Genomic DNA, 12,850 nt, shown 5'->3' on the forward strand with positions numbered 1-12,850 from the left:
CATTAGAAGATGAAAGCTTATGATGAAGATGCCAAATATATTTTATTTATTAACAAATCAATTACAATACTTGGTTGCTCAACCGTCAACAGCTTGACGATTGGCTTTTTGGGACACATTTTCCAACAATGTAGCTAATTGGCATTAGGTCAAGTGGGAGTTTGTTAGATGTGTGTCCTAGATGCCAGATTGACTGACACATTCCTGTACAAATGTAAGGGCAAATTTATAATTTTGACTATAAATAAATAAAAGGGTTATTCTACTATCACATTATGTACATTATGTCTATGATATATCCTTTGAGTTAGTAGGAATGTTAATTTATATTTTCAAGAGTTGAAAATTTAAGACATGAATTTACATAACTAACTCATAAATAGCTCCTGACCATAGGATCATCATGAGGATGGTGATCAATCTAGAAGGTTGGCGTACGATTGCTTCCTTAGGATAGATGTGTCTTGAGTCTATGGTGTAGAGACACCGAAGTGAGAGTACAGGTATTCGTGGAGAACGAGAGTACTGAGCGTGACCACCTCGAGCAGTCATAAGAAAATCTACCTTCTCGTCGATGACTAGCTCGATGCTGCAGCTATGTGTCTAGTTCTTTGACCTGAGGTACATCGACAGTTCACCTTGAGTGTGTTATAGTTTGACTATACCATAACTCGGTCTCCTAGCCATTCGGAACCCTGAGGTGTATGTTGGCTGTAGCATATTCATTGTAGGAACTAGATTGCACCAAGATGGGATCTATCAACCTTGGTAGATAAGCGGAGTAGTCTTATGATGATCGAAAGATTGAGTTCTTAAGCCCATGGCCATGGCAGAGTGAAATAATGAAAAAGAGTTTCATTAAGGTTTCACATCGAACTTGGATCGATCGATTGATTCATATGATTGATGTTGGGTTTGACGAGTTCACCTTAACCTTAATTCAGTCGGGACTCATGATAGAGGAACTCAATCACACAGGTAGCTGCACCGAGAGGTTCGTCTTCATTTCTGATGGATTGCCACCATATACTGCTAGGTGTCACTGGTGGATTTTGGGAGCAATTAGAATGATCTTGATGATCGATCATTCTAATTGTCTGAATCAGAAGAGTTCTGGTCTATCGAAAGGAGTTTCGATAATGTCGATGATGAGATCACGACATGTCTCATTACCATACAGAAATGAACCTAACTGGGTCACACAAACAAGAATTAGGGTCTGGATGTCATCAATTGAGCTAGTCCAGTTCGATTGATTTGGATTAGATCCAATTAGGTTCAAGAAAATCGTGCTAGCACACGATTGAGTCTAACTTTCTCCTCGTGTAATCTTTTCTATCTCGACTGAGCCAAATGTGATTTGACTCATCCAGAGAACCTTGAGAAGGTCTCTTACAGTCTGACTGGCTCAGCTGGATTTGTCTTAATTCATGAGATGAATTTAAGACAACACCTGCTAATTCCTGTCACCTGCCATTTTCGTTTTAGGATATTGATCAAATGTTGACCCATGGACCTTGGACTAAAGGCCACTTGGCAAGAAGTTATTGGAGATTTTTTTTTGTGGAGTGTCCACCTGCAAAATTGGGCCTCAAAGTGGGTGCCATATTCAAATTGGGCGTGCACCCCAAGTGGATAAGGATAGAGTCCCATGAGATGAGGACTCTGATTTCTTGATCAACTTGGACTGTGGGGCGCAAGTCTCACTATGCTTATCCAGTGTTGGTGCCAACAGTAGGAGGGATTGTGGGGATTCTTATCTGATATGATCAGATGACATCACTTCACCAATCAGAATTTTTTCAGAATTAATTGAAATTTTCTGATTGGTCGAATGATGTGGCACTGCATGGCACAGCAGGGTCTATTTAAACCCTGTCTGTGCCTAAGGTTTAGAGACTCTGCGCAATAACCAACAAAAGCCTGAATCCTCTCCACTTCTCCACGCCCCCTCTGCTCTTTTCCCTTCCCTCTTCACGTCCAAGAGGTTGGGCGTCCATCTGGTGCTTGTCCAAAGTATGGTGGCTTCCTGATTAGAAGGTTGCAGAGATTTATCGAGAAGCTGCTGCTCCAGCTTCAGAAGATCTTTTGAAGATCTTCCAGATCAGATCCAGATCTGATTTTTGGAGCAAAGATTCGCGAGGAGAAGACGATCCAGATCCTGCTCGAGTAGATACCGGTAGAGGCCAGGCGACTGCGTTGCTATTTTAGAACCTCAGGCATTGCTGCGATCATCTACAGGATAATCTAGTTACCCTAGAGATATTTTTCTATTCCTCATGTTTTTAGATTTAATTTTAGATTTAATATCAGATAATAGGAATTAGATCTAATAGATCTTAGATCTGAAATATCGTAGAATAATTTTTGAAATATTCGGTCCCAGATCTCATTAGATTTGGAAGATCCTACAAGGAAAAGGCCGATTTTTCCTTCACCTGATAGATTATCAAACAGCGTCCGCTCTTGGAGATCCAGAAGTTCAACCAATTAATAGAGTTTGTCGCAGTAGTCTTTTGCAGTGAGTTATCATGTTCTCTTCCAAATTTGCATTGAGTTTTGAAAATGACTAAATATATCATCAGCAATTTATTGGTGCATTTATTTGTCCTTATTTTTGTTTACCTTCCTTTTCTTGATTAGAATCTCTTTCTCCTTCCTTTGTGCCTCAGTTCAGCCTCTTTAGAAGGCCTAAGCTTCTTTGGGAGTAGTTAGGGAAACAAAAGATCAAGAGGAGTGAGATTGATGAGAGAAAGGAAATACAGTGAGGGAGAGGAGGGTGACAATTAGGTTGGAGAGGTGGGTTGTATGTTAGAGAGAGAGAGGTGCCGAGAGGAGGGTGGATTGTTGAAGGTGGAGAACTCTCATCTCTGTCTTTCAACACTGGTTCAGTGAGGTGCAAATTTGCCATTAAATGCATATGAATGGTATCATGGATCTGGCTACCAATTTATTTGGCTGATTTGGAAGTAAGGAAAAGAAAGAGTGTTGTTTTAGAAGCCCTAAAATCTAGGTGATTGTCTAAAATTATCCAATAGATGTCAATAAAGTTCTTATAATCATCAGATACTTATGTAATGCCAAATGATTATTACTTGATTTCCTAACTTAGTTGACTAAGTAGATTTCTTAGCATGTTATCAGCGCTAGCTATTTTCAGTTTCATCACTTCATGCTCCTACATTATGCTAGTGAGTGGACAGTAATTGCTGATATCTAGAGCTTGAACTCAGGTTCAGCTCAACCCTAACTTGACCAACACAACGTACTTATTGGGATTTGTTGATATTTTAAAAGTTTGGTCGGGACTCTGAAAACTTCTTAACCTAGTCCTAGCTTGCGTTGTGTTGGGCTTCATCCCATCCCAAATGGATGCCAACCCAATCTGAATTCTTTCGAAATAATAAAAAATATTGTGCATGTATCTTCGCGTATGCTTATGTACATTTATATTTCATGTATATACTTATATATTTGAGCCTTTCAGGCTTATGTGAATTCTCTCATTATATTTCATGTATATACTTATATACTCATTTGCCACCATCTCTGCAATCTGTCGGTCAAAATTTATGGACTCTTAAGGGTGCCATCTAGTGTAGTTAGTAAAATCAGTTGGGATTTGACTAATGATCTTGGTTCAGGTCCTATCGTCCCCCAATTTTCAGCCAGGTTTCCTCCCATCTTGGTTAAAATGATATTGATGATGATGATGATGGACTGTTACGACTTCACCGATCAATTTGTACGGAGGCAGATCTTTGTTTGGTCTTCAGGCCAGCCTAACCTGCCCAAATTGTAGTCCACTAATATCTCATTTATTATCATTTTATGAATAGTTGGCTTGGCCTGGTAATGGCAATAGATTTTACACTGGTTAAAACCTATCATTGGTTTCATGTCTTCTATTTACTCCTCGGTAAATTTCAGAATGGATCTATATGATTAGGAAATGCAGGAGAGACTTAGCTGAAGCATCCCTCAGTAGGCCTTTAGATAGTAATAGCAGTTCCTTCCCAAAAATGATACTTTAATATATCTCCTGCAATAATCTGCATACAATGTGCAGTGCAGCAAATTATAGGCCAAATCCAAGGCCAAATGAGAGCAGGATTTCAGGCTGATAGTTGTCTAAATGTCCATGCTATATTTATGCTCTTTCATATCTGAACTTCACAGCTTGAGTATGTAATTTAATTGAAAGAACCATGTTATAATCCATATTAGAGTTAAACTTTACTAAATTTATTAAGGTGACTAATAAAAAGCTCATCTTTCCTCTTGATTTATTTTTCCAGGTCTTGTTTATTCATCAGTTTAGTGGGCAGATGGTTCTTGACTCAGCTATTTTAATATCGTCTAGTTATTTCATCGGCACTGTGAGCATGATCTATGCTCAATATCTGACTCAGGGCATTTCAGAACCAGCCATCAATTTGGAGTATGCGGGGGTTGTGCTTTTTCTGGTAGGCATCATGGGTAACTTCTACCACCACTTCCTCCTCTCGAAGCTTAGGGTGAAGGGTGACAAGGGATACAAAATACCAAAGAGAGGTCTCTTTAATTTGGTGATATGCCCACATTATCTCTTTGAAATCGTAGATTTCGTGGGTGTTTCTTTGATCTCTCCAACAGTGTTTTCGTGGTCTTTCACCTTTGGCACTTTCTTTTATCTGATGGGTAGGAGTTATGCAACTAGAAAGTGGTACCTCTCCAAGTTCCCAAATTTCCCTAAAAATGTCAAGTCATTGATACCCTATATTTTCTAAGAAACTTAAGTTTGTGATTTCTAATGAATAGAATTCACAAAGAATGATTGTAACAAATAGACATCCCATGTGAGGAAAGGGAATCTCGTTATCCAGATGGTTAGATGTGGATTTCATTGTCCAAATCACTGGTGGCATGAATTGTAGCTGGAAACTCTATAGCTGAAAGATGTCTAATCTCTGGCTGTGAAGCTTCGTTGTTGTCTACCCTCTTCAGATGTGAGATAGTTTTTTAGCTGAGAACTCTATATCTGAGAATACGTTATTTGTTTTGCAAGTTTGGATTCAGATCTGTCTTGCATGCATCCTTTTCCTTTTGTATTGTTTTTGTTCTATCAATGAAGCAAATTGGTTCTCCTATCCATTTTCTCATATAAATAAAAAAAATGAAATAAATGAAAATAAGTTTTGATGTTGTTGGAAGTTAACCAGCTTTGGTTAAGACGAGATTCCTTTTATAAACTTATCTTTTACTTCCTTTTCTTTTGGTGTTGAAATTGTAGAAGAAATTGTGTAGTTGTATGTATGTGTGTGTGTGTGTGTGTGTGTGTGTGGGTGTAAGGAAAAGTGGTCGCATGTAAGTTAATATGGTACGTTTATATATTTTGGATAATGCTACAAAGTCAATACTGCTATTTGAGTATCAACTATTTGCATTACTTAAAGGTGATGGCACATTTATTCCCATGTAAACCATAGTAACTCTGGTACAGCAGTTCGAACTTAATGCCACTCGAGTCGGTTCACAAGCCTCTTCAGATGTGCCCATGCTAGGTGCTACAGTGATGCTGGTGGAAGCAGGTTTACATGGTGCAAATTTAATCAGTGGATATATTTTGGGAGGAAATAGTTTTATGTTCATTGGACCTCTGAACAGTTCAGCCTAGTTACTGCAATTAGTTTGAGAGCTCAAGCATTGACATTGGTCGTGTTTACATTGGGAATCTCATGGTGAGAAATTGGCTCAGCTGTTATTTTTTTCTTGACAAGCCCTAAGCCTATAATTATTCTAGAGAAGTCTGTCTGGCCAATTTCCATACCCATTGGATGGGAAATCTTGACAAGTTTCCTTCCCCATAGAATGCGAAAATATTGAAATAGCAGCACGGAAGAATGAAGATACCATCTGTTGCTGAACTCGCATTGTTCAATGTGTAAGTGTTTATCATGTTCAGGGATTGGCCTACGTTTTTTGTGTGTGTTTGAGATAAACCCCATGGTAACCCTTATTGCCCTGAATTAATCTTCTTTGCAATGTTCACAATTCAAGGGTGGCAATGTTTTAACTTGATTCAATCAGTCGTACGTTGTCTTGAACTATCTCTATAATAAACTTGTTGAAATCAAATTTGATTTTTTTTTTATTTAATAAATAGATCAGATTTAAGTTGATCGATCTTGCATCAGATCTGTTTTAAATCTGATCCAATTTGACTTGATTGTCACTCCAACCCTGAATCATTTTGAGATGTATCTATCGTATTGGCCACCTACGGCTTATGCCTGCATCTTATTTTTAAATTATTGCAAGCACGTGCACGATAGTAGAACGTGGACGTCCAATATCCATTAAGTTGACGCCCCAAACTCTTGCCAATACCCACCAAATGAAACAATGAAATGTACTTCTACCGAACAAACACCTAGGCCCAGAGTGCAAGAATGCTGATTAAATGCTGTATTGTTATAGGAGTGAGGGAAAGTAAAGGTAGTGAGGAAAATGACAAGAAAAACAAAGGAAAAAATATATATTATATATATATATATATATATATATATATATATATATATATATATATGAAGAGAGGGTAACCGTCATAATTTGTTCTATAAAGCCTATCATTTTTCTTCCTTGACAGAAATCATCAAAAAAGAAAAAAAAAAAAGAAGAATATGAGAGGTCATAATTTACTCTACAGCAGCTCTTCATTATTCATGGACATATCATGATTGGAGGTCTGCCGACGCGCTTCCATTTCTATGTGCGGCGTTAACTACCATCAGTCTGGTGCTTCAGCAAACCTTGGGGAAATAAGTCTAGCACTTTGCTCCTTGAACCTTGATCCTTGGTCTTGTAATGTGGCCTTCAAATTCAGAATGTGCTAGCTAAACATTGTTCTTGTTGTGATCCAGATGGTGTGCCCAAGACCTAGGGGACCAAGGCTAAGGCCAAGGTCCATCATTCATGAGGGCTTCATGGAGGCTCTAGGGCCAGTTGGACCCTAGGTTGAAAGGCTGTGGGCCTTTCGGGTTCTTGAGGTCTAGGTTATGTGGGCCTCAAGGGACCAATTCTTTATGGGTCAGGTCTGAGCCCAGGATAGGTGAGATTAGGTCGAGTCATGGGTGTACATGGGCTTGGGTTAACCTAATCTCCCATAGAGTTGGTCAAGGGAGTTTTGGGTTTGGGTCACTTGACCCTGTGTTTATATATACATACACTGTATAGGTTTGATTAAGCTAAGGAATACGAAACTCTTTCTCTCAAGTCTCTCTCTCTCTCTTCTCCCTCTTTCTCCAGCTGTTCACCATGCCCCAGGAGCAAGAAACCCTAGGGTTTCTTGCCGCCAGGTCCCAAAAAAGGAAAGAAAAGCAAGGGAGGCGCTAGCCCCTCCCCCCTTGGTGCCGCCAACCCTTTTCTTTCTCCCTCTCTTGCAGCCACCCAAACATCAGGTCCAGGACCTGAAATCTCTTGAGAAGAGATTGGTACAAGTTCCTCTCAGATCTGGAGTTGATCTGAGGTCGTTTGAGGCGCGGGTGAGATCTCCATCAACAGATCTACAGAAAAGGTTACAGCAGGACAGATCTGCCAGGTCTGGTTCTATCTACCTTCTTCTCTATCTAGAACGTCCCGATTCGAGATCTACGAATTGAAAGACCTCGATCCAGGCCTGATCTGGTTGGGTACCAGATCTTGAATTTTTTAGAGATGATCTTAGAGGCGTTCTTCATCTGGAACGAAAGGCTGACGAAGAAGACAGCAACCAGGTTGATTTCGTCAAGGGCCTTAGATCGAGTTCAGAAATCTCCAGATTTGTTCGTTGTTGGTTCCGCTGCACCCAAAGTTCGTGGGAGGAGCCGGGATCGTGCTCCAATAGTTGGTATCAGAGCCACGGTGGTGAGGAAGTGGTTCCAAGCATGAGAAATTGAAGATCCCAAGTGCTGAAAATTTTCAGCAAGGTACCATCAAGGTATATTCTACACCTCTTGATTTTATATTGCTTGTTTGGCTTGGATCCAGTCATGGGCAGCAATATGAAGGTCGATGTCGAGAAGTTTGATGGCAAGAAAAATTTGCAATGTGAAAAATTCGGGTGGAGGATCTTCTGGTGCAAGCAAATCTAGATCAGGCTTTGGATAAGAAGCCTGAGGGAATGACAGATGGACAGTGGGCATCGTTGGAGAAGAAAGCATGCTCGGTGATCAAAAGATGTTTGGCGGATGCGGCGTTGTATTTGGTGCTGGAAGAAAAGACCCCGAAGGGCCTTTGGTCGAAGTTGCACACCATGTATATGGGAAGAATATGTGCAACAAGCTAATGCTGAAGAAGAGGTTGTACAGTCTTCGGATGCAGGAGGGATCTGATGTGATTGGCCACATTCAGAGGTTCGACTAGTTGTGCACGGAGTTGATGAATATCGGGGTGAAGCTGGATGAGGAGGACAAGTCCCTGTTGCTTTTGTGTTCGCTGCCAGGATCATATGACTCTTTGGTGACTACACTGCTCTACGGCAAGGAGACTCTATAATATGAGGACATGGTCTCGGTGTTGAGGTCTAATGAGCAAGGGAAAAGTTGACCAGAGATCGGGCTCCCCAGGAGGGTTTGACAGTAGGGGAGAGGACAGGTAGAGGCAGAGGCAGAAGCAAGTCCAGGGCACGGTCCAAGTCCAGGAAGGGAAAGAAAGAGATGAAATGCTTCAAGTGCAACGAGTTCGGGCACTTCAAGCGAGAATGTCCACTATGAAAAAGCAAGAAGGGAGAAAGAAGTGGCTCAGAATCAGTGAGTGCAGTTGCTGGGCAGCAAGTGGAGGATGATCTACTTGTGGTATTAGATGGTCACAGACATTACACAGAGGAGTGGACATTAGACTCTGCATGCTCACATCACTACACACCATACAGGTCTTGGTTTGCGACATACACCAAGACAGATGAGGGATCAGTGACTTTAGGCGACAATCATCTTTGCAAGGTGGCTGGGATAGGGATAGTCAGGGTGAGGATGTTTGATGGAATTGTGAGGATATTGACAAATGTAAAGCACATCTCAGAGCTGGAAAAGAATCTGGTATCACTAGGCTACTTAGAGTGCAGTGGATACAGCTTCAGCAGTAGGGCTAGAAGTGGAGTACTTAGCATCTCCAATGGAGCTATGTAGTAATGAGAGGCAGGAGGTTGGACAATAACCTCTATCGCATGGAGGGATCTGTGGTGACCGAAGAGTCTGATGCAGCAGCTGCAGCACAGGACCAGCAGGGGGCTTACAGGATGTGGCACTACCGCCTAAGCCACATGGGTGACAAGGGGCTGAGGGAGTTGAGCAGGAGAGGACTCATCTCTGATCTGGAGGATGGTGCTACAGGGGAGATCTGTGAGCCTTGCCAGATGGGAGAGCAGAGGAGAGTTCAGTTCAACATCAGTACAGCCCACAGTGCAGCCCCTCTGGAGTTAGTACACACGGATGTGTGGGGACCAGCCCCAGTTTTAGCTAGGAATGGGGCCAGACACTTCATGATCCTGATTGATGATTTCTCAAGGAAACTCTGGATTTACTTCATGAGAGAGAAGTCAGAGGTCTTCACCAAGTTCAAGATCTGGAGAGCTGAGGTGGAGAAAGAGCAGGAGAGGAGCGTGAAGTGTCTGAGGTCAGACAATGGTGGGGAGTACACCAGCAGAGAGTTCCAGGACTACTGTGAGGAATGTGGGATCAGGAGACACTTCTCAGTTAAGGAGACTCCACAGCAGAATGGGGTGGCCGAGAGGATGAACAGAACACTTCTGGAAAAGGCACGATGCATGAGGCTGCGGGCAGGGCTTCCAAAGGAGTTCTGGGTTGACATAGTTGACGCAGCGGGTTACTTGGTCAATCGGTCACCTCACACCAGGTTGGATGGCAGGCTTCCAGAGGAGGTGTGGTCTGGGAGGACAGTTGGGCTGGACCATCTACAGGTATTTGGGTGCACGGCCTATGTGCACATTGGAGCTGGTGAGCGGAGCAAGATAGATGCCAGATTACGCAAGATGGTGTTTCTAGACTATCTGCGAGGAGTTAAGGGATACAGGCTATGGGATCCCTTAGAAAAGAAGGTCATCATTAGTCGGGATGTGACTTTTGATGAGGAGTCAGTCCTACGGAGGTGAGCAGGCATGGAGGAGCAGTAGGAGCAGGAGGAGGTCCAGTAGGGAGCTGCTGGACAGCTTACCTCTTTGATTTTACCTCTTGCAGGTACTACGGGAGGACATGACATTCAGGTGGAGAACCTACCTAAGGTGTCTCCACAGGTGTAGAGGACTCGGACGGATGATCGAGGTGGAAAGGTCTAGCAGGAGCGAGCTGGACCAAGGACTGATATCGGTGTTGCCCTACACAAGCCCAAGAGGACCATCAGGCAACCAGACCGATATGGCTTCGAGGAGATGCTGTCATATGCCCTGGTGATAGCGAATGGAGACCCATATACGTATCAGGAGGCTATTGAGAGCCAGGACAGAGAGCGGTGGGTCCAGACGATGTCCGAGGAGATGCAGTCTCTCCACCAGAACCAGACATGGCGATTGGTGCAGTTGCCACAGGGGAAGAGGCCCATTGGCTGCAAATGGGTCTACAGTCGCAAGGAAGGGCCTTCAGAGCAGGGAGGTATCAGATTCAAGGCAAGGTTAGTGGCCAAGGGATACTCCCAGAAGGAAGGCATTGACTTCAGCGAGGTCTTCTCTCCCGTCGTCAGACATACTTCCATCAGAGTGTTGCTGAGTATTGTAGCAGCTCAGGATTTAGAGCTAGAGCAGATGGATGTCAAGACGACATTCCTCCATGGGCATTTGGAGGAGAGGATTTACATGGAGCAGCCATCCAGTTTCAGGGATCCAGGATTAGAGGTGTTGGTGCAGAAATTCGCTCGCGCCGGAGAAGCTGGAGTCGAGGGAGTTACGGTTGCCACCGGGACCTGCAAAGGAAGTCTAAACCGGAGGTGGGGTTGCTCCGGCAAGACCCTCCGACGCTCAAGTCAGTTCTCTGCCTCAACAAGAATGGAGTGCTCGAACAGAGAATTTAGCAGAGTTTTTAGGTAAAAAATGAGAGCTTATCGAATAACGTATCTGGGGCCCCCTTTTATAGGCGGAGGGGGCAGTAGTCTGATAGCGATATCTGTAACCGTCTGGCAGTGGGCTGCCCAGGGTCAGGCGGAGTTTGTTGCGAAGAGTAGTGGAGTGGATCCGTGGCTATCACCGGGGCGTGCCACGTGGAGTCTGCCGTGGAGAGTGGAGCGGCGTCTGTTGTCGCGACTTGCCAGCGGATGGGAGAATCGCGTGGTATCCATCGCAGTAAGTGGAGCAGGATCGTGGCCATTATTGTGGCCTGCCAGGGAGTAGTGGAGCTGTGCGGGATCCGTCGTAGGAAGTGGAGCAGTGCTGTGACCGTTACTGCGGTCTGTCAGGGAGTGATGGAGCTGCGCGGAATCCACCGTAGGAAGTGGAGCAGGATCGTGGCCATTATTGTGGCCTGCCTGGGAGTGCAGATCCGTCGGCTGAAGTTCGACAGCGGTCGGAGCTGATGACGGAGTCCGGCTCCCGTAGGAGTCCGGGCGGAGACCTCCTTGTGGTTGGAGTCGTGGGTGGAGCACGGCTCCCGTGGGAGTCCGAGCGGAGTCCTCTCGGGGTTGAAGTCGCGGGCGGAGCCCGGCTCCCGTAGGAGTCCGGGCGGAGTCCTCTCGGAGTTGAAGTCGCAGGCGGAGCCCGACTCCCATAGGAGTCCGGGCGGAGTCCCCTGCAATCAAAGTCAGGTGCGAAGTCCGGCTCCTGTAGGAGTCCGAACGGATCTTACCGGCGGTTGAAGTTGGCGACGGAGTCCGGCTCCCGTAGGAGTCCGGGCGGAGTCCTCCTTGCGGTTGGAGTCGTGGGCGGAGCCCGGCTCCCGTGGGAGTCCGGGCGGAGTCCTCTCGGAGTTGAAGTCGCAGGCGGAGCCCGGCTCCCGTAGGAGTCCGGGCGGAGTCCTCTCGGAGTTGAAGTCGCGGGCGGAGCCCGGCTCCCGTAGGAGTCCGAGCGGAGTCCCCTGCAATCAAAGTCATGTGCGAAGTCTGGCTCCCGTAGGAGTCCGGATGGATCTTACCGGCGGTTGAAGTTGGCGACGGAGCCCGGCTCCCGTAGGAGTCCGGGCGGAGTCCTCCTTGCGGTTGGAGTCGTGGGCGGAGTCTCGCTCCCGTGGGAGTCCGGGCGGTCCTCTCGGAGTTGAAGTCGCGGGCGGAGCCCGGCTCCCGTAGGAGTCTGGGCGGAGTCCCCTGCAATCAAAGTCAGGTGCGAAGTCCGGCTCCCGTAGGAGTCCGGACGGATCTTACCGGCGGTTGAAGTTGGCGACGGAGCCCGGCTCCCGTAGGAGTCCGGGCGCAGTCCTCCTTGCGGTTGGAGTCGTGGGCGGAGCCCGACTCTCGTGGGAGTCCGGGCGGAGTCCTCTCGGAGTTGAAGTCGCGGGCGGAGCCCGGCTCCCGTAGGAGTCCGGGCGGAGTCCTCTCGGAGTTGAAGTCACGGGCGGAGCCCGGCTCCCGTAGGAGTCCGGGAGGAGTCCCCTGCAATCAAAGTCAGGTGCGAAGCCCGACTCCCGTAGGAGTCCGGACGGATCTTACCGGTGGTTGAAGTTGATGATGGAGCCCGGCTTCCGTAGGAGTCCGTGCGGAGTCCTCCTTGCGGTTGGAGTCGTGGGCGGAGCCCGGCTCCCGTGGGAGTCCGGGCGGAGTCCTCTCGGAGTTGAAGTCGCAGGCGGAGCCCGGCTCCCGTAGGAGTCCGGGCGGAGTCCCCTGCAATCAAAGTCAGGTGCGAAGTCCGGCTCCCGTAGGAGTCCGGACGGATCTTACCGGCGGTTGAAGTTGGCGA

The 12,850-nt window shown here is 45.9% G+C and overlaps 1 protein-coding gene across 1 annotated transcript in view; it reads left to right on the plus strand.

The window, feature by feature from the left end:
* LOC105036394 (uncharacterized) overlaps nt 1–5,129 on the plus strand; it is a 43,069-nt gene extending 37,940 nt beyond the window's left edge. Inside the window, exon 2 of the mRNA XM_073251776.1 lies at nt 4,299–5,129. Within this exon, the coding sequence (XP_073107877.1) occupies nt 4,299–4,769 (471 nt within the window). The 3' untranslated portion in view covers nt 4,770–5,129. The remainder of the gene's footprint in view (nt 1–4,298) is intronic.
* The last annotated feature ends 7,721 nt before the right edge of the window (nt 5,130–12,850 follow it).

The sequence above is a fragment of the Elaeis guineensis genome, chromosome 2, assembly GCF_000442705.2.
Source record: "Elaeis guineensis isolate ETL-2024a chromosome 2, EG11, whole genome shotgun sequence".
NCBI classification, from domain to species: domain Eukaryota; kingdom Viridiplantae; phylum Streptophyta; class Magnoliopsida; order Arecales; family Arecaceae; genus Elaeis; species Elaeis guineensis.